We start from the raw sequence: 22,128 nt of genomic DNA, 5'->3' as shown, positions 1-22,128 counted from the left end.
GAAACCTACGCTTATTAGCAGAAGAAATGGGATCAAAGTGAACAGACTCATTAATTAATTTGTAGTCAGGTTTTACTATCACCGTCACTCCATATAAATTTATGGCATAAATCTAGATTTAGTGTAGTGTTTAATAAAGAAGATAATATATAACAGGCTCTCACCTATATTAGTATAAACGAGATGGTCCGGCGGGTAGTGGTAGTGTGGCAGCGGCGGCGAGTGCGCGCGCAGGTAGGGCGGGGTGGAGGAGTAGCGCGCCGCCGCGCCCCCCGCGCCCCCGTTCCCCGCCGGAGACCCCTCCTCGCCGCCCAGCGCCACGGTGCTGTAGCTGTCGTTGCTTAGGTCTGTGGGAGATTTGTTACGGTAAATTTTAAGAATGGATAGATAGGCCTTACCCAGCTGAGAGACAAAGTGAATGGAAAAAAATACGTGTGGATTTGTTTGTAGCTACGTGGCACCATTTTTCGGCATTTAAGTAGGTGTTGGCTGTACTTTCAGAGGTGATTCGATTCGATCGAGGAATGAACCAATGAATACTTAAATAAGTAACAAACATAAATCCCTCCAAAATCACTACCTATGATATAGGTATAAGTAGCAGCTACATATTTGTAGTTTCCTGACATGATGACTTCGAGGTCTATTTTCAATCCATTCCTTGTCGAGCAAGAACATTTACCTAGCGACATATTTGAAGTATCCTCACCATGATGGCTGAAGGAGTCCAGGTCTATCTTCAGCTCGTCCTTGTCGAGCAGCCGGTCGTGCCGCGGGGAGCCGCTGCCCGAGCCCTTCATGGAGCGGAAGTACTGCGACCAGCGCGTGCGCCCCGCGTCTTTCTTTAACCGCTTTTCTTTGGCTCGTCTGTAGGAGAATTAAAACTATTGTAGTAACATAGTCAATTGTATATTATTTGTACTTATAGAGAGTGTTCTACTCTGCCTGTCTCTAACTGCCTCTGTGGTCTAGTGGTAGAAGCTTCGCTTCATGGCCCAGAGGTCCCGGGTTCGATTCCCGGGTGGGACCATCAATTTGTGTTTCTAAATTGTGGTTCTAAGTTAGGTTAGGACATAGAAGGCTGATCACCTGCTGTCCGAAACAGTGATACGATCCATGCTGTCGGATGGGCATGTAAAGCAGTCGGTCCTGCGCCTAGCTCTCTCCAGTCGTGTCGGTCAATCCGTCCCATTGGGTTATGAGAGTGATGGAACAGAGAGTGCTCCTGTGTACTGCGCACACACTTGGGCACTATAATCTACTCCTGCGTAGATGGCTGATCTCAATTGTGATTGGCCGCCGTGGTCGAAATTCGGCTAGGAGGACATTATTATTATTATTATGTTGTGTCTTTACCATCTCGGGACCATGGGGTCCCGGGCATTTGGAAGGCGTGCATGGGGCCGAAGCCAACATGTAGAGGCCCGTTTGACAACATTAATCTATATGAGATGTGACACAAACCGACGATTTTCCCTGTTTAGACTATAGAAGTAAACCCAAGGAAAACCCCCGGTTAGTGCAGGACTATTGTAGGATATGGACAAAACTAATACAGGGTTATGGAATGGGGTGCTAAATGGACTGGGTATCTGGGACTATGGAGGGACTATGGCCCCTGCCTGGACCTATATGTTTCACATACGGAAAAAAAGGCAGGGGGTGACTCGCACACACATTAGATGGGCCCCCCAAAACAGTCGCTAGCACATTACAGTGACGTAGCAACAAGGGGGCAACATGGCATGAGGTGCTGAGGGTGGAGAGGTATACCAAGGCTCTCAGAGCAATGCCGGTCAAGACCCCTACAAGCACTTACTGGATATACTTCCTTCCTCCGAGCATTTCTGCTCTAGCGGTACACCACTCAAGCCAGCCAATGAAGGCAAGCAAGAGGTGGGAGATCCTGTTCCTCGTCAGTGTTCACTCTGGACAACCAATAAAGGCAAGCCAGGGATGAGGAACAGGGGTTCTCCCCGGCATCGGGTGGGTGGGGTCGCTAATGCCCAACAGCTCGCCATTATTAGAGAGTGTTGCAAAAGTGTAAGCCAAAAAATATTTAGTGAATTCATATATATTGTAGAACAAGAGTTGTTCAGATTGGCACCCTGAGTCACCCCAGCCCAGTAAGTAGGTATACCACTTTTGCTATACCTACCCAGTATAGTTTTATTTTTAATTACTACTGTAAAAAACATAGATGGAGATTTTACCTATCTATCTACCTATATACGTAAATATAATCTCCAACAAACTTTATTCAGGCATCAACCCCCGCTCTCGTTCCTCACAAAAGAATCTGCAGAATCATAAAACCATTCAACACACACATTCAAACAGAAGCTAAAACCTAAACCGCATCTAACTCCAGTCTGCAACTCAACATTAAAAAACAAACGCAGCTCTCAGTCACATCAAATAGTCGGTAGGCTGTATGTAAATAAAACAGGGGGTTCACTCTACATGACGAAAAACTAAGTTTCAGAGCGCTGCTACGCGAGCCACGTCTCTATTTCATTATATTGCACGACAGCTCTCGTTCATTAGTTTTTCGTCAGTATAGAGTAACCCTCCAGAGGCTCCCCAGCGAGTTTCCCTCGGCCGTTATTACTGGAGCAGCGGGGCGTCAAGCGCCGCGGTACAATGATGTTGATTAATTAAAGTGCCCCCGCCCAGCCCGGCCCAGTCCTCCGGGAGACGGCGGCGGTGACGCATGTGTCGATGAGTAACTGCTACTAACTTATCAATTGAATTATCTACTTTTTTCTTTAATTTCATAATAATTTCTTTTTAAAAATATAATTATCTAATAGAAGTAAACATGAAAAAAACCGTACGGGAAAACTAACTAACGCCGCCATTTGAAAAAAAAAACTTTCATTTTTCAAAATACTGGGTGTTCTGTGATACTGACTAGATAACCTTGTTCTTCATGCTAACCTAATAAGTCGTACCTAGGTACCTACAATCTACTTAGTTAATAAAGAAATGCTAACCACCGTTTCTGGCGGAAATTAAATGAACTCCTAGAGATTCTAGGTACAAGGTTAAATACCTGATTAGTTAGTTAGCCCACTTAACTTTCCTATTATCTGATATTTTCATTCTAATTTCCCGGAATCTATATATATACGTTATTATTGCGATAACGCCAGGTTATTCCCTGAGAGACATGCATTATCTAAAGCGTATGGTTTAGTCAGATAATACAAGGCAGCGTTTAATGCTACTAGTTTTACAAAAACTCGGTTTAGGTACTTATACAACGCATTTCATTTTATTTGATTTCATCAAAATGAAACATATTTTCATAGAATCTATGTAATAAATATAAATAATGCTAATTGCTATTATTAACGAGTAACAATTTTTTGTCATCGACTTTCTAAATACAGACAGCAGATCTGAACGCGAATCCGTGAGCGCAAGGTAGAACAGGGAGGTGTTTATCTACCTTACGAAAAACTAATTTTCGGAAAGCTGCTGAGCTAAACACAACTCCATCTAGTTGCATTAAACATGTAAGTATACCAATTGCAGCTCTCGTTCGTTTGTTTTTGTTAAGCCAGAGTGACTTGCTAGTCACGGGCCGCGTCCAGTTGCCATAGCGCATGACCAACTATGTTTCAGGCGCGCATCCACCCATATGGGCAAGGTGGGCATGCGGCATGCCCATCACCTAAATGACTGGCCATAGCAAACCATGGGAATTTAATATTTATAATTTAGTTATTTTATCACCTTAGAGGTGTTGCTATTTTTTATATGTTGGCGGTGATGATTTTGGGTTATGCTAAATTAGAAGAATTTAAAGAATTCAAAAACCATATTTTTTCAGTCATGCCAAGATTCTGTGTTCTAAGATGGTGACATTGGTGATGGCACACGCCCAAAGCCACTATTTACCTAGCTACGTACGAAAGGCAAAGTTTTAGCATTCTACGCGTAGAATTCTACAACTTTGCCTTTCGTGCACAACATTGGCAATTTTTGGGTTTTACCTCAAAAGGTAAAAAAGGTATTCAACGATATCTTACACTATAAGGGTTTATAGGATCATTTGTTGTCCGTCCGTCTGTCTGTCTGTCACCACCCATTTTCTCTCTATTGCGCTAAGTTATACAAATTTAGGGCTCGACAAAGTAGTTAATAAAATATTGATTTTTTTCCCCCGTTGCTTTGATAGTGTAAGATATCGTTGAATACCTACTTTCAAAAATATTATAGGTATGCTCAAACCATTTTTGATTCAATGATTGGTTTATAAAATATTAAGCTTTAAGTGCAAATTTTTGTTAGTTTAATAAATACACTCACGAGAGTCACGAGCAATAAAAAAAATCCACTCTCAAAATTTCGACGCTTTTATGGACCAATTTTTAAAACATATACTTAATTAGATTAAAATATTTTAATTTTTTTGCTAGTAATATTCTAATGCCCTTGTTGAATACATATGGTTCTTTAGCTTAAATGACCTAAAACTCGTTTTAAATGTCATTCAGAATATCCCGCATGCATTCGGAATTACCCTCGTACAAAGAAAAAATATCAGATTTTGAAACTAAAACATTCACGTATTTCGTGGGTATTTAGAGAAGTCTGTTGAACGGAGTTTTAGGTAGTATATTCAAGTATACAAAGCGTCCTTACATGAATCAAAATGACCCAACCAGTCCTCATAAATTGACAAAATACGAACATGTATCCAACTCACCCAAAAACCTTTCGGAATAAGCCACCTGCACCTTATTTAACAATGTTTTTTTTATACCGCGGGCTTTTGAAATGAAACATTTCATTTAGCATAACCATAATAATCATTACTACCAAGCGCATACAAAAAAAAATAACTATCAGTACCTCAAGGCGAGGCAAAATAACTTTTTTAGACTTGCCCATCACCTATTTTGAGGTCTGGATCCGCGCCTGCTATGTTTAGAGTTAAACTAGCCGGGTGGTGCTATTATTGACTTTCATGAACAAAAACTGATTGTAACCAAGTGGGTGGTAAACTCTATACAAGCTCTTGTTTTATTAGATTATAACCTGCAGCCTGAAGCAGTTATAGTCGTAAATGTTTCTCAGATATTTCAGACTTATTCAAACTAGAAATATGTAGGTACTGGCCTGAAAACATTATTAGTTAACGTACTCACTTGAGTGACTTTTACAGTAAATTTTACAACGTCAATCATTTATTCTACGTTAACCTACACGTGTGACCACGTTATAAATACATAGCCGTAAAATCCTAATCTCTGATACGTCTAGTTAAAATCAGTGACCGTTTCAAAATCGGCCATGTTAACACGCTTTGCACACTTATGTATGGAAAATTGATTATTTTATAGTGGAACGCTTCTGTTTCAGCATTTACCATGGGTAACCTTATGATAACAATATACCTATTGTGACTGCTGTTTTCAGTGTTATAGCCGTACACTTATCTAATAACACTATTAATATAAAATACGCAAAGTTTAATTTTCATTGATCACTTTGCTGTCTTGTAACTAACATCATAATTTATAATGATATTTTCAGTCAATACTATCCACAAGTGTATTCTTAAGGAGTTCCACATAAGTAGCAATACCCGATCGATCGATGGAAATTCCAAGAGAGAAATGATTCCGTTGATGTTATGGACCGATGTCTCTACACACATAATGTTAGAAAGAGTGGCGGCTTCTTACTCATGAATGTTACTACGTTCCTTTTAGATTAATAATAGGATCGTATATTGTTAATCTAAGACGCTAATAGTACATTATTTATAACTCGATATAACTATTTTGGCCTATAAATCTGACTGTATAAGGCTGTTTTAATAGCATGCGGATTTGATCACTCACGTGTTCTTAAAAGTATTCATTGTAACGCGTTGAATATGCACGCGAGATGCGGGTAAATGGCGTGCCATCCCGCGTGCTGCAAATCCGCTTGTTGTTAAAACAGCCTAACTCGCTACTGCTAACAAACTCACCTATTCTGGAACCACACTTGCACGACGCGCATATCCAGCCCGGTATCCTGGGCGAGCTGCTCCCGGACGTGGCGCGCGGGCTTGGGGCTGCTGGAGTATGCGCTCTTCAGCGTCTCCAGCTGCTTGGCCGTGATGGTGGTGCGCGGCCGCTTGCTCGCCGCGTCCCCGTCCAGGGAACCCTCGCCGCCTGGGGGAGGTGGACTTTAGTGGGGGGTGAAGGTTGGAGGTGAATTGTGATGGTAGGAGTAGGTAGATAGGCAGATTTCTCATGCATTGCCACGCATTGCATTAATTGCGTAGCTTGAAATTTAATTGTGAATCAAGATTTTAAGCTATCAGTTTAGATACAGTGAGGTTTAGGCTGTACAATATTGGATTTCGGCCAGAGTTTAACTCTAGCTAAACATGCTTAAAGTGAAACCTTAAACAGAGCAACAATAGAAAGATGTATATAGAGCAACATTAAGTATATGAATTTAGGTAGCTCACTACAAAAACTCCATAAACAATTACGTACGGATTACCTTTCGCTCTAGCGGCTTCGTAATCAGGCTTGCAGACGAGCTTCCCATCCTCCATCAGGTAGAACTCATCTCCAGTATTCAGGGTTCTTGCACAGGCGGCGCAGGCGAAGCAGCGCAGGTGGTAGACGTGGCTCTGCGCGCGGCGCACCACCTGTGTGGGCGGGATGCCCTGCCCGCAACCTGCGCATTTGGTGCCGAACCGCCTGGGACAACAGCCGGAAAGACAGTAACATTATCAACGTGATTTTGCGTGGGTGATGTTGGTAGCGGAGCGGTGGTTGGTGTCAAGTGATGGGGAGGTAATACGTGTACTACACTCACGAGCAATGGAACAGTTCCAGTGACATATGGAACGTTCATGGCAGGTGGAACTTTTTCATTGTATGTCAGTGACTACCTCCTGTAAACTGTATTTTGAGCGGTGCCCGCACGGTGCCAATGCTGAACAATATGCCTTAAATGGCGGATGACTTTCCTTGTTGCAAATGTTGTTAAATTGACTATAGTGTAGTTTATGTATTGGAATATATCGAAAAACTATAAGCGAACACATAAAAAAATTGTCGTACTTATGCATTCCTAATCTCTTCCGAAATATCCAACTCCCTGTTCACTAATTTTTCAGATAAGGTAAAGACCGATTGGAAATTTTAAGAAATTGAATGTGCTAAATCTACTTTCTGATACCTAAGTTTTTAGGTCTGGCATCAAGCCAACTATTGACAGAAAACTAACAAGAAATCTCACTTCTTTACATCTCTACATAGTTATGTGTGTCGGGCTCGTCGTAACAATGAAATGGACTACTTAGGGTGCCTCAGTTTTTATTTATCGAGATTCCTTCCGCCTTTTTTTCTACTTCGATGCTCGACTCAAAAACAATTAACTATAGAACCTTACTTGAAGAAGTCATCCTTGCAGTACAGCTGGTTGTTCCTCGCGAAGCACTTGTCCGCCAGGGTGGCGCGGCACTCGGCGCAGCGCAGGCAGCCGGCGTGCCACGTGCGGTCCAGCACCTTGAGCACCCAGCGGTCCACGATCAGCTCGTGGCAGCCCCCGCACTTGGGGATGCTGGCTGCAACAGACACGGGTGATCAGGGCGCGGAAGGAGCTTAACAGCTGTCGCTGCACGGGTTCGTTATGAAGTAGATACATGTCACTATATCGCGAGTTTATCGATGTAGATATACGTCACTATGTCGCGATTCTATCGCGAGTTTATCGACGTAGATAACGAACGTGTGTAGCGGCCGCAGAGAGACGTATTGATTGTGACTTAATAAAAAAAGTAACAAGTTTGCTGAAAACAACGCTGTTTTTGGTTTACACTACTTATAACATATACACACTAACATATACACTCACGTGCAATGAAACAGTTCCACTTTAAAAATTTCGACACTAAATGGTCTCAGTTTTTTATATATTTAATAGGGGAGGAAATTTAAACGATATGTTTACGTTTTTAGTTGGTAATATTCTGGTGAGCTCTTAAATGTACTTCAATATTGCAAACGGCGTCAATAAGCTAGCGTTTTCGGCTTAGGAATAACTTGGTGCTTTTCTGACTGGAACTTTTTCATTGCCCGTGAGTGTAGTAGATAATGCTCTTTTTGTAGTGCGTTATTCGTTTGGTGTAGATTGACTTTCTATGCAATTTCGGACTCGCGCACGAAGGTTTCAGTACTATAATTTATCTAATTAAAGTATAAGTTAGTACTTAAATCTCAGACAAGCATCTCTGACAAAATATCAAAATATTTGCCAGGAAATAGGAAGGCAATTTCCCTCCATGGCATGTGCAATCTTTGCATACTTGTTATAATAAAACAATTGATGGTGACCTGGAGCTGATCTTATGATGGAAACGGAACCATTCAAGCGAACTCCTTAACGGTATAAAGCAATCACCTAATTTTTAGGCTACAATGATTCACGTAGACTGTAGACTAGTAGGACTTATTGGTTTACATTTTCAGCTTGAAGTTGTTGATTGTCCGACATATAACCGACTTCAAAAATCACTAAAAAGTAATAAATCATTGAATTTTGAAACCAATTCTATGTGACAGTACAAAATACCTAAGCAGGTAGGTACTGTTTTTGTAAGGAGAAATTTATTTTTAAAATTCATATAAAATGGGATCACTCCATTATCAAAATTTATCCCAAACTGGTGAAGATATCGGTGAACATACATAAAAATACATACAGACGAATTGAGAACCACTTCCTTTTTTTAAGTCATTTAAAAAGTTACAAAAGACGATGCAACACTCATCACGTTCTTCTTCTTCGTTAAAAACACAATGATTCACTCATTGATAAAATATATTTATCTTCCAAAAGTGATTAAAACCGTACGAGTTCCTATCTGTACCCATTCATAAGTACTTATCGTAACTGGTAATCCCACTACACTAGTAGATTTGATATTAGCAGAAAATAATATCGCTATCTCATAAGTCCCGCAATCATAACATTTTCGAACATATATTATTTATAATGTTTGCTAAAATATAAATATATTTATTTTAAAGTTAGGTATCTACTTCCAGTTGTTTACTAGAGTTAATTTACCTAAACTGCCAATCACAGCGATATACATTACATAGTCAAGGTCCGGTTAACTGGACGTTCCTAGTTGTGAATTTGGCTGTTAGTAATCATGAATTATCAAATGTAATGAAAAAAATATAGATCTGTGTATGGATTTTTGCAGTTGACTTTACAATATTAATAGTAATATATTTATTGCAACTATGTACTTAAATTAATACCAAGAGTAAGTAAATATAATTCGAAAACAGCATTAATGGTATCCTCTAAGTGTTTTCAGTGTTACTTTTATGTCGTTTTAACTTGGAACCGTAAATGATGAGTGTTATAAGTTTAATACCCATGTTTGTCTATGGGTATTCAACTTTGAATTACTTATGTATTACTGCTGGACAGAACCGTGCCTCCTTATCATCCAATGTCGCCGGTCAGTAGCTTATCTCTGTGTGGGACTTCCGAGGCCGACGTCCATTCACTGGGTATCCAGCAGGTGACCGCTCTAGTACTTCAAGTCCCACGTCCCCTATATAGTCAACGATTGACATAGCCAAGTCCGGATCAGTATGATCACGAGTTGAGCAGCTTATTCTTAATTCTGTGTATATATTGTGTTAAGTAAATAATGAATTTATCTACCTATCTAAGTGTAGTGTTTTGGTCGGTACCCGTACACCTAGTATGAATGTGGCTCGCTCCATAGTGGAAACCTTCAGTTTGGGATTTTGGTTTGACTGTTAACATAGAGAGAGAAGGTTTACGAGGTTACAAGCAGTAAAGATGCTTTATATTAGGTATCACTGTGGCCATATCGTTTTATGTAGGTAAGCACATTATTTTGTTTGGTAGGTATACCATATTATTCTATCCCGGAGTTTCAAGAACTATAAAAAGGCAACGTTCGCATAAACACATCCAAAGCGCAATCACAGACACAGCTCTTATAAACACATACACACACACACTCACTACGTACATAGGAACACTTCAGGTAGATGCTCCAGCTGTATAGGAGGCACGCGCATGTCCTCTAGGTCTTCCCCACCGGGGTACATCATGGTGCCCAACATGGTAACACGACCGCGCCCGGCCGCTGCTCACGGCACACTGGCGCACCCCCGCCGAACTACCCCGAACCCCCTTATCAGCTGCCGCACCTGATTGGCGGAGGCGATAACACGCACCACGCCCTCCCGCCAATCCCGGCTCACCCCACCCATCGGTCGATTCCGACACGATTTTCGCAACGTTTTCATGGCGCTATCGAACGCTTTGCTTGCAGCGATGAAGATTGCAGACAGGTAAGCTATATCGTATATCTAGGTTTAGAGTCAATATTACGTCGACGCAGCGTATTTTTTACTGTTTGACGGAGTGTTTCTTAGTTGGAAATTATAGTTTTATCAAACGAATAGGAATGCCAATTCTTCCTTTTTTTGTTCCGTGACTTCCGTGATGATAAAAAATAAAAGATGAATGCATAAAGCGAAGCTTTTGAGATGAATTTCAGTGTTGCACAATTTTGCTACGTCTACGGCTACGAATAGACTTTGCTACGACGCTGCGTAGCGAGCCTCGTAGACAAGATAACTACGAGACGTCTCGTAGCATCTTCGTAGCGCGTTAGGGGAGGCGTTTATTTATGAATTTTGTGATAAGTAGGTATTAAATTATTTATCCTACATACTCCAAATTACGAAAATAAATACAAGTTTGGTATATAAAATTTATAGTTTAGTGCTTATTTATTAATTTATTTATAAACATTTTATTGCACGCATACACAAGAAAATATAAAAGAGAACAGTTACAAATCAAAAAACACTAAACAATCAATTACCAAACTGCTGTTAATTTACTAATGTGTTTTATTAAACTAGTAATAAAAACGGTTCGAAGAAGTAAAAAAAAACAATTTTCTTTAAAAACAACAACTTATAGTTTTTTATTCAATCAACAAAATTTTTCAGCAATTTCCCGTAACTACAATAAAACCATAAAGCCCGTTTATATATCAGGACTGCGTATTTTTTTACATATTATGTATTTACAAACGGCAACTACGGCATAAGATATTTATTTTGAATGCAAGTCCATCTTAAAATAGGAAAACTAGTTGTTCGTGCTATGTATTATACCTATACATACATACTGTAAACTATAACTTTATTTACGGCAAACCAGTTAACCATGTGAGGAAAGAGTGTTTGTTGTTTGCCTGACTATGTCCAGGGCTGGGTGACTATTTAACATTTAATGATGATGATTGAAAAAGACGATGACTGCTACAAATACCTACCTAACAATTTTTAATTAACTAGACAAATTAATACTTATTTTTCTACAACAAATCATTGGTAATCAGGGATACTGAAGTTACCACCTTTCCTTGTGGGGCGGCGCAATGTTTCTAAAAGATTTATGAATGCAGAGTATACCCACAAACTGGTCATTCTAATGAAAAAAAAAACCTATTGTTTCAAAACCTGCCATTATGGCAGGTACCAATATTTTAGAGAGGCAGAATATACTATTACTATATACTTATTACGGCAGTTTATGTAGACCATGGGGATATGCAAAAAGGTTCCATTGAAGGTATTTAGGTACACCCTTACAGAGAATAGACTAGAATAACATGATCATAGCATAGCGTAAAAACGTCCACTGCTGGACATATAGGCTATAGGCCTCTCGCAAATACTACTATCAGCTATTTGTCTGTGGTAGTTGAACCATCTCACACTAAACTTGCCTGTTCGTAGTATCCACAAGAGTGAATAGAGGACTCGACTTGCAGATTTAGGAGATGTCAGAAAAGACGAAAGAGAACACAAGCAATCGACTATTTCAAGTAACCATAAAAATAATTTCAGTTTTCATTTATTATTAAACTTTCATTTGGATAATATTTACTAACGAACAAAACTATAAAATCTTAGGAATCAGACGTGGAGTTACTAGAGCTGGGTCAAGCGTATAAATTATACAAGTGAGCGCAGGGGCAGCGGCCGTGCGTTTACGAGCTCGTAAATCAAGACCTCCGAGTCACGGCTGCCACCCTGGTAGGTAGGAATGTACAGTGGAATATGGGAAATATTCACCTTGGTTTATAAATGCGTACTTCATGTGCCAATGATGGAAGATTGTCCTAAACTTCTTCGTACCCATCGGCGTTGGAGAAGACTATACTGTATTTGTTCTTACATATTTTACTATTACCACAGGTTTTGTTTTTGCGATTTTTCCAACAACGCTATGTGGTCTTTCTCGTCAGTACCTAAGTATGCGAACAACTCTGATATAATTTACAGCTGTTCCATAAGCTAGTATGAGTAGGTTAGCCACTAGTATCCGTAGTCCCAAAATGGAACTGTAAAATGTTGTTTTAGTCATGGTAATGCATTACTGTTACATATCCATAGTCATCATAATTTCATAAACAGTTGATAGAACAAAACAATAAATAGCGACAATAATATTTGCTGCTAATAATTCTCTGCACAGGCACTAAAATCTGACTAGCTACGTCCTACGACGTGTTACATGTGTAGTAAAAATAGAAATTACGAAGTGAATATTACTAACAACTTTTATTCTACGACTTTTGCAAATTTCGCCCTTATCAGTGGATGGACTACTTAGACCCTTTAAAAAACTGCATGGACAAAGTACAAATAGAAAAAAACTTTAGTAAACCTCAACATTGAATCTCTGACTGTAGGAATTATTTAAAAAAAAAACATTTATATTCGCTGTCCCGCCCGCTTGCGCGTAAAGGGGCGGCCGCGTGCGCCGTCCCGTGGGACGCGGCGCGTGCGGCACGGTCGCACGATAATTGCACCGAGTGTGGCCGTGCCTTTACATCGCTAGCGGTTCTTTGCTCCAACTCGATTGATGCTAATCCGAAGCCGACTTAGATGTTATTGTGGCGAAAATTCAAGGGTTTCAAATCTTCTTCTTATCGTGTCTGGGACAGGGAGAGCGACACTGTGCTGATTGGTCACGGTGGGGAAAGGATAGGCCAGTCCAAACAAAAGCTAAAAGTAGTTGGCCGAAAGGAGGTGACTCAGATGGTCATTCTAAACAATTTTTAGACTGCAATTTTTTATAACACACACACACACACTCACGCCTTGTACTAATGTACTCCCTTGCGGCAGAGATTTTTTATAAGTCGAACAAAAATCGAATTACTACACTCACGGGCAATGAAAAGTTTCCACTGAGAAAAACACACATTCACTCCTAAACGGAAAAAGCTAGATTTATGACGCCTTCTGCAACATTGAAGTACATTTAACGGAGCATCATGATATTACCAACTAAACACAATCAAAGTTTGTTCAAATTTTAAATTAAATGTTAGAAAAAATGGGGTCGTTTGGTGTCGGCTTTTTGTGAGTGGAACTATTTCATTGCCCGTGAGTGTAATATCTACTCTGTATTTCTTCATTGAATTATTGACTCAAACAAACAAATGAAGCGTTTGACTAGGCACGTAGTTAGTTACAAAAATCTAGATATTGCATTTTCATTAGCAACGGAGCTATTACGTGATATCAAGTAGGTGGGTACAGAAGGACACATAGGTCACGACCTTGCATTGTATCCACTATGAATAGTAGGTGCCTAGTACCAGGTATTCATGACCAATCTGCATATAACAAAGTGCCTATTGAATCATCGTCCATTATTCCCATGCTAGCCATTGACAAAATATGTCAAAAGATTTGTTTGCCATAATAGTAAGTATGTAGATATAGGATATGAGATGAAACATAGATGCTTATCTCAAATTGTTTGATATTTGTTTCATATTTGACCAAACCACGGTGACTCAGATGCAAGCCATCTAAATATCGGCCTTAATATTTAGCGTGTAGGATTTAAAATGCCAGTGATATCTTAAATGTCACTGGGTAAAGCAGTGTTCACACGGGCGCGTGTCGCTCGCCTCTAGTGTCGGATTACTCTGGGAAAGTGAATTCCGCTCATAGAGATGTTTGTAGATATGGAGGACACACGCCCTAAAATAAACATAATTTTTAAAATTATTTGCTAAACATGGTTTTAGTGTAATTGTGGAATTCAGAGCAATTCCTTTCAAAAGTAACTATGGCATATGGCATATTATACATTATGTGTAAAAAGTACCGGGACTGGGTCGATAAAACAAAAAATGTTTGTTATTCATCCAAATTTATTTTATCACCTTCAAAGTATGCTCCTTCAGAAACGATACACATACGCCAACGAATTATCCAATCATCACAACATTTTTTTAAACGCATATTTCAGAGTTGTGTTTAGTCCTCGCGGCGATTTTTCCTTACATGTTCCGATATTGTCTTCTATCGATTGAAAACAGTGCCTCGAAGTGGTAATTTCAGTTTAGTAAAAAAAGAAGCTAGAGCCGTGATACCTGGTTAATATGGTGGATGCTCGATGGTATTTGTTGAGTCTTTGCCCAAAAATTCATTCACAATGTTGATCCTTGTGCGAAGGCGCATTATCGCGGTGAAAATCTTTCTAGACTAACTATCGATAGAAGACAAAAAGGAAAAATCGCCGCGAGTACTAAACAAAACTCTGGAAACAGCGTTTAAAAAAATGTTGTGATGATTAGATAATTCGTTGGCGTATGTGTATCGTTTCCGAAGGAACATACTTTGAAGGTGATAGAATAAATTTGGATGAATAGGTACTCGTAACAAACATTTTTTGTTTTATCGACCCAGTCCCGATACTTTTTACACAGAGTAGTATAGTGATTTAAAAGCAAAGATTCTATCCGTCTGTAATGTATACGCATATTATGTATATTTACTTTACTTTACACAGTGAAAAAATCGTATGTAGGTGTTGGTACTACATATTTTAATGATTTAATTATAGAGCCATAGATATTTTACAAAATTATAAACACAGTAAGTACAGTATAACTGCGAACAACAGCATAAATAATTTAAATATGACATTCCGGCGCGCCTCCCGCCCGCTACCAAACGGCACTTTAATTCGATAACCGGCGCGTTATCTGATTACGACGGAACCGAAAAATTATATCATTTGGTAATTAGATTAAAATGCAATTTAGAGATGCGCACTGCGGGAGCGTGGCAGCGGGGCGACACCCCAGGACTAGAAACTCAATGACGATTCTGAAGGCACAAATATATTTTTATGGATGGGCTTCGGACGGCACGTTAAACCGTGAGTCCTGGTTGCTGTTTCTGCAGCAATCACAAGCTTAGTCAGAGGCTTTTGGGCAGCTCGACAACATCAAACATCGAGTTGCTCACTTACCCAAAAACTCTCTGAGGACAAGCTTGCTTATGTTGGGGTCACCAATCCGCATTAGGCCAGCGTGTTGGACTAGCTAGGCCTAAAATTTATTCCTTCATCGGAAGGAGACTCGTGCCCTAGCAAAGGGATGATGATTGTGATGAGAAACATCATGGACATTAAAACTTACTCTACAAAGTCTATAAAGTTATTTAAAACTAAAAATATTAACAATAGTTAGCAGACATTTAATGCATTTGTTTGATTTTATTTGATGAAACCGAAGTCAACAAAGCATAGTCGACTAGCTTTAGCCAACACCCCTGCAAGTGGAGTCACCCCACTTATTAAAATTAATAAGTGAGCCCTCGTCTGTATTAATGATGGCACTGTGTCAACAAAAAATATAATGTTTTTAGCAAACAACTAAACCAGAACTGTAAATGAATATACCTTTATGGATAGTAATAAATTAAATAATGTAGGTATTGCTTAGTTACTAAATTCTACGATGCAACTATAGTAAGTAAGTATACCTACCTCACTTACATAAATTATACACTAACAAAATATCCCTAACTTCTGATTATAACAAAAAAAAGTAGGCCTTAAACCGAAACTTCATTCCGTAGCAACAATGGCAAAACTGGTCGCTAATTTGATATTTGAAGCATCTTGCCAAGCCAGACCGGTTCATAACTGAAGTTTAACCTCCCAATTAACTATGTGCTGATTTCACCACTATTAAGGAGCTTCACTGGAAGCTCATGCCATATCTGTAGGTATAGCATACTTAGTAAGTATGATAATAATTATTATTGTATGTACGAAGTGATAGCCTGATACCTTTATTCCTTATTAGTGAAATCAGCACTATTTATATCGAGAGCAGTAAAATATTTGTACCCTTTATAATCCAAGGCACTCGAGTTCTTTGATCCACCAGCATATTTGCGTACCACCAGGAGTCCCCCGTGGGTTCCCGCTAGGGGGCGCCATTTGTTTGCAGAATAAATATTATCAATAACCGCACTTGCACTTATTTGTCTTCTAATTTATTATGACTGACCCTCGAAGCGTGAGTTTTGCGGATCTACGCTTTTTAATTATGCAGCGATCCTGGTATTTTGGTTTTAAAACTTTGAAGACTAGCTTACATGGCAGTTACATAAGTAGTTACTTGATATTTTTATTTTACATTTGCACTCATATAATCTAACATTTTGTAAAAATATAGTTCAAACTGTAAGCACTAAAACTCGGAAGACAATTTAAAGTGGTAAATTCTCACAGGCCGTCTGCATTTTAAATTGCATCCACGATCCGATTACAAGCCGACCGACCAAACGATTGTTGTGTGTGAACACACTGTCGCTTAATGAGGTAGGTTAAAGTGTTAAAAAGAAAGCCGCGTGTGACACAACTACACAACCAACCATGTCGAAAGTTACAGCTAAAGACTGATTTTATTTTTAATTCTCGGGCGATAAACCCTTGTAATGTCTACCCATTAAGGTCCATGATTATGGTAAGCATGTTTGGTGACCACTGGCCAGGGTCGGGTGGCAGAAATTGGAAGCTGAAGCATGCTTACAACGAGGCTCCACATTTAGTTCTGCATTTGTGATCAGCATGAAAAGCCGACTGTTTGCTGCTACCGTGCTAAACATGAATAAACATCTGACAAACAATTGCAAGCTATAATTAGTAGTTCCCTTATACTTGACAGGTCAATTTTCTAAAGATTTTTATCTAACCTTTATCTCAAGTTCTTGGCCTCGACAATCTGGTTAATATGATATTAATTAGATAATAAAGTAATTATAGGGCAGGGCGGCCCTGAGTCGCCGTCGCGTGCTATTCAGATCGTCTCCAGATATGTGTTCATTAGCCAGCACTTATAGACCTTCTACTACACATACCAGGCAATCATACTCTTGTTATGCTTGCTCACTTACTAATGCCATGTTATTACAAACTGATGTTATTCCTTGCTCGGTAATCCTATTTAGGTCATTGATCGATGACTCTTCGTGGTATTCTCGCAAATTATTAAGTTAAGACTTTCAACTATGAAATTATCATGATTGATGATCATTTAATTTCATGACACAAAAAATCTATTGTTATTTTAAATATTCTCCATTCATAAATAGTGTTTAGCTATGAATAACTAATTTGCTTTAGATAAAACAACTCAGGCAGAAGTACAAGAGTCAGCAATTCTTTTCAAATACTTAGGTATTTAATTAGGTACCTCCACCAAATTGACCAAATATACAGGGTGTTAACTTGTTTGCGTTAGAGCGGGAAATGGTAGATACAGCTGATGATACTGAACACGATAAGACATTAAAAAACGTATTTTATTTGCTTTAAGCTGACCAACATAAAACAGTTTTATTTAGAACATTTTAAAATTTCATAGTCACCCTATTCATGTTTAGGTACGTTTGACAGAATGACCATGAACTTGAAAGCCAAGGTCAAGGCCAAAAAATTCAAAGCCAAGGTCAATAAAAAAGTATGCGTGCATCAGCACCACACTCGTGGAGCCACATCGTCAAGGTACCTACCGAGATTTTGGGTACTCAAAGTACCCAATCCATTCTAGACATTTCATTTTACTCCATAAGTATCACTTTATTGATACACAATTATCTTTTATGAATACAGAACAGTTTCATTTTATGCTTCATAACATAGGTCACACGTATTCACAGCACAGCACAACATAAAACGAGATGAGGAGCAAGGCTTGGTAATCAAAAGATAGAATTGTAGGTACCTTTTCCCTTTTAGGTAATAATTGTAAAAATTATTGTAAACAACAATGACTGACTGACAGACTAGATCCACAGAGAAGGTAATGACTATCATAAATACTCGATGGTTAAGATACGCGAGATTGTTATTATTCTACTGGTATTCAAAGTGAGGCCACACTTATTATGAGGATTTCCGTACTATTCGTCATCAAAGACGTCTCAATCGCAAGTACACAACACAAATCGAGATGAGCGAGTGTAAGTAAACCAATTCGTCATTGAAGTAGACCCTGTTATCATCCTGTTATGCATTGTGGTCTTTTATCTCTAGCTGCGTACAGACCGGCCAAACGAACGCCAACGAACGGGTTTTGTTGACCTTCGTTGCTCAATCTGCCCCTGTATGCACGCATCCGGGGCGGTCTGTACGCATCTTTAGGTAATAAAAGAAAAATAAAACGTGGTGAGTATCAAGGGTGAATACTAAACGCTTACCTTATTCTGAGTAAAAAGGTTTAATTATTGTTCTGAGCTCCTAGAAAGTCCTAAATTATATTCTGTACGATCTATGAAACTTTATGCACATCAGCTGTTTAATTGTTGATTAGTATGTCATTAATCACCATGAATAATTTCAATTTTATTTAATAATTGTTATTACCTACTGTGTAATTAATTACAAACATAGTTACATCAAATAAATTATGAAAAGTGAAGTTGATAACAAATTTACAGTGTGTGTTCTTTTGCAAGAGCAATCGAATGTCTCATTGGTTATGTGTTTGTGTAGGGTGACTATGTTTTTGATTAAGGTAAAACTTTCCACTTTACTTTAGACTTTAAACATAAATATTCGAGATTCTGATGTTTTTTTCTTAGAAACGTGCTTGGTTAGACTAATACTAACCCCCCATTTCCCGCTCAAACGCATTCTAGTTAACACCCTGTATTTTTATACGTACGTCGTAGGGTATTAAGGTTGTATACAGGCCCAAGTAGCAAAAATATGTGCAATAAAGGTAACGGCCACGTTCCTGTTTTGCTAATATGTGCTGTAAAAGTCCCGTAATTAGTCGAATAATGGTCACGGCAGCGCTGTCTCGACGCGAAAAGGGCACAAATTATACAGCAATTCAGTGCTATGAAAGTCGAGTGATTGTAACCAAGAAGCTTATATAGTAGGTTAAAAGTCGAGTAAAAGTAAACTGTACCCGATTTAGGGTTGTCATAGCAATTTTGTTGCAGCTTCTACACTAAGGGTGCAGTAACAGCGATGTGGTGCTCATTAATCGACTAATAAGTAGAATAATAGCTGTCGAGTTGCTACAACTCTTCATTTTTGTGGGATAAATGCAACAAAATTACTTTTTCCCCACTATTTAGCTGAATTTTAGTCACACTGTTGCAGAAAAATATATGGAAGAAAATCTGTGGATTATTGTGACTGATCTATCGTAATGACTGATTACAAAAGCATAAAGGTAAGTAAGTCTCCATTAATACCTAAATGAGTTATTACTAGTGCAATTTCTATTGTTGCATTTTACACATTCGTATACGAAAAATCTTAGGCGCATTTAACTTTATCGATAAAGTAATAGGAATTCTTTAACATATGTTTAAGGGCTACGTTAAATCTTTCTTAAAAAATAGTAAATATGGTCAAAATTAATTAAATAAATTATAAAAATAAAATAATAGCCATGTTTGTTCGTATATCGCTATTACAGCACTGTTAATCGATTTTTGATGCAATAATAGTTACAATGTTGCACTAATAGCAAAACAAGCAGCCATCATTAAATAAATTTAGGGTTCCTCAATGCAAAATCCTTAGCATGACTAACCCGAGTTGGGGTGAATGTCATTTGATGTATTTTATTAAATGTAATTAATTAACGATTGGTTCATATTTGCTTCATTTCATACTTAATGATAAATTAGCAACTATATAATTATAAAAAAAAACTTCATTTTCTTCACACGATGAAAAATTTATTACATTGATTTTCAGAATAGAATATAGCAAACATTTAAAAGTGATTGATTGATTGCAAAGCAAGCAAGTATACAACTTGAATAAAACAGAAAAGATACTAATCACGCTTTTTTTCCAGAATGGTTTTCAAGATTGTGCAGACAATTGAGAAGGGAGGATATGTTTTATGGACCGAGACACCAGGCCCACGATTTCTTCAGTTGTTTTCTGTGGAACAACGGAACCACTTGACGTTTCGGCCATCGCACTTGACGAATTTTGAGACAAATACTTTGTTTGAACCTTAGTTCGAATTTTTCCGTATCTTTGTTTTAATTTTCTTTTTTAATTTCCATGACTTGTAATCCATTTTATCACGTAATAAAAAAATGAATGTGCAATGGAATTATTTATTTGCTTGTCACATTAAAATACTATAAACTGTATAAACGTAACCAAAATGCTGTTACTGAATTATTTATCGAATTAATGTGCCATAAGAGCATTTCAAATAGTATGTGAGCTATTACAGTTATTTGAAAGCTTTTATTCGAAATGTCGATTAATGAAGCTATAAGAGTTACAATGATGCAGTATAGTGAAATAAAATCTTTTATTCAGCAAATTAGATCCAAATAATACAATGATGAGTAATAGTTCTATAATAGCAACCTGAACAATCAATAAGCGAATTAATAACTCTTAAAGCTCTCTTTCAGCACTAATGTGTGCGTTAAATAAAATAAAGCAGCTTTTATAGAAATGTCGAATAAACGGGCTATATAGGTCGAATATAGGTCGAGTAGATGTGTATTCGACATTGTTACAGCGCAAATTAGATAAAAATGCTTATTAATAGCTGTACCACTTTTATGGCACAATCTAGTAAAATTTCAGCCATTAATCAATACTTATTCGATTTTAAGTGCTATAAATGGGCCCTTATTCGACCATTTTGCTTGTTGGGGGGTATACTATATTTTCGTTTAATTTGTATTGAAACAGTAAAGTTAGTGATGTCTGTTAATTTAATTCAATATACTTAATAAAAATTCTTTGTAAAAAAAAACACTTGAACATAGTTAAACTTTTTGGCACTTTCAAAATCAAACTGTTTCAGAATCAACAAAATCAAACTGTGTGTCCCGTTGCTGGGCAAAGGTCCCATTACATTATTATAAAAAAAATACTATTTGTCTCATTAAACACAGTCAGTTTTACTTACCTAACCATTGGAACAATGGTAACTATCACAGTTAATAGCTTCGTAATTTTTTTTTGAACCTATTTGATATTCAAGTCATAATAAACTTAATAGCTAGCTTCTAAATCTTTGTAATTTCAGTCATCACTTAATTTTTACATAATTTAATAGATATTAAGTAGTACTACTTATGTATTTCGTGATGAAACTGACCACTCTCAATAAGCCCTGTATTCTATGTTTTTTAGTGGGGATATCTCACACAAGGCCCACAGCTAGACAGAGCCATATGGGTATCGGACAGGTGATATATCTAAGTACACATATATGCATAGATATATAAATAATTATACAGGGTGTTGCAAAAAGGGTATACTAAGCCGAAACCTACATGTGCAGCATGGTATATCTAAGCCCAAAACTGAAGTTTTGGGCTGAACTGAACTTCAGTTTCGGGCTTAGATATACCATGCTGCACATGTAGGTTTCGGCTTAGTATACCAATTTTGCAACACCCTGTATATACACAGTAACACCCAAGACCCGGGTACAAATATCTGTCTTTAAACAAATATCTGCCGGCTAGGGATTGAACCCGGGACATTCGCCATAGCAGCCACGGTCACAAACCACTACTCTATTCAGCCGTCATGTTTTAGATATTTAAACCTAACCTAATGATAATTTCTAAGCCTGCCTGGAGCAATGCTTTATAATGCTGTTTAGACCATTTTCATCTACTCATTCAACATGGTATAACAATACAATTTAAGTACCTACCTACACACACAGTAATTAATTAAATAGGAAAACCCGTGCAC

The 22,128-nt window shown here is 38.1% G+C and overlaps 1 protein-coding gene across 4 annotated transcripts in view; it reads right to left on the bottom strand.

Moving 5' to 3' along the window:
- The window catches only part of LOC105380349 (LIM/homeobox protein Lhx3), a 39,173-nt gene that overhangs the window by 771 nt on the left and 16,274 nt on the right, over window positions 1-22,128 (bottom strand). For 2 of the 4 annotated variants that reach the window (XM_038121196.2, XM_038121198.2), the window contains exons 2-6: window positions 7,414-7,588; window positions 6,514-6,722; window positions 5,990-6,176; window positions 710-867; window positions 165-347 (exon numbers count right to left, since the gene is read on the bottom strand). In XM_038121196.2, the coding sequence (XP_037977124.1) occupies window positions 165-347; window positions 710-867; window positions 5,990-6,176; window positions 6,514-6,722; window positions 7,414-7,588 (912 nt within the window). Of the gene's footprint in view, window positions 1-164; window positions 348-709; window positions 868-5,989; window positions 6,177-6,513; window positions 6,723-7,413; window positions 7,589-10,045; window positions 10,201-22,128 lie in introns of those variants that run through there. The other 2 variants (XM_038121197.2, XM_048627456.1) reach the window with 2 other exon arrangements.

Source organism: Plutella xylostella, chromosome 4 (genome assembly GCF_932276165.1).
Source record: "Plutella xylostella chromosome 4, ilPluXylo3.1, whole genome shotgun sequence".
NCBI lineage: Eukaryota > Metazoa > Arthropoda > Insecta > Lepidoptera > Plutellidae > Plutella > Plutella xylostella.
The sequence above is the reverse complement of the archived record's forward strand: the minus strand, read 5'-3'. Positions and strand labels throughout refer to the sequence as shown.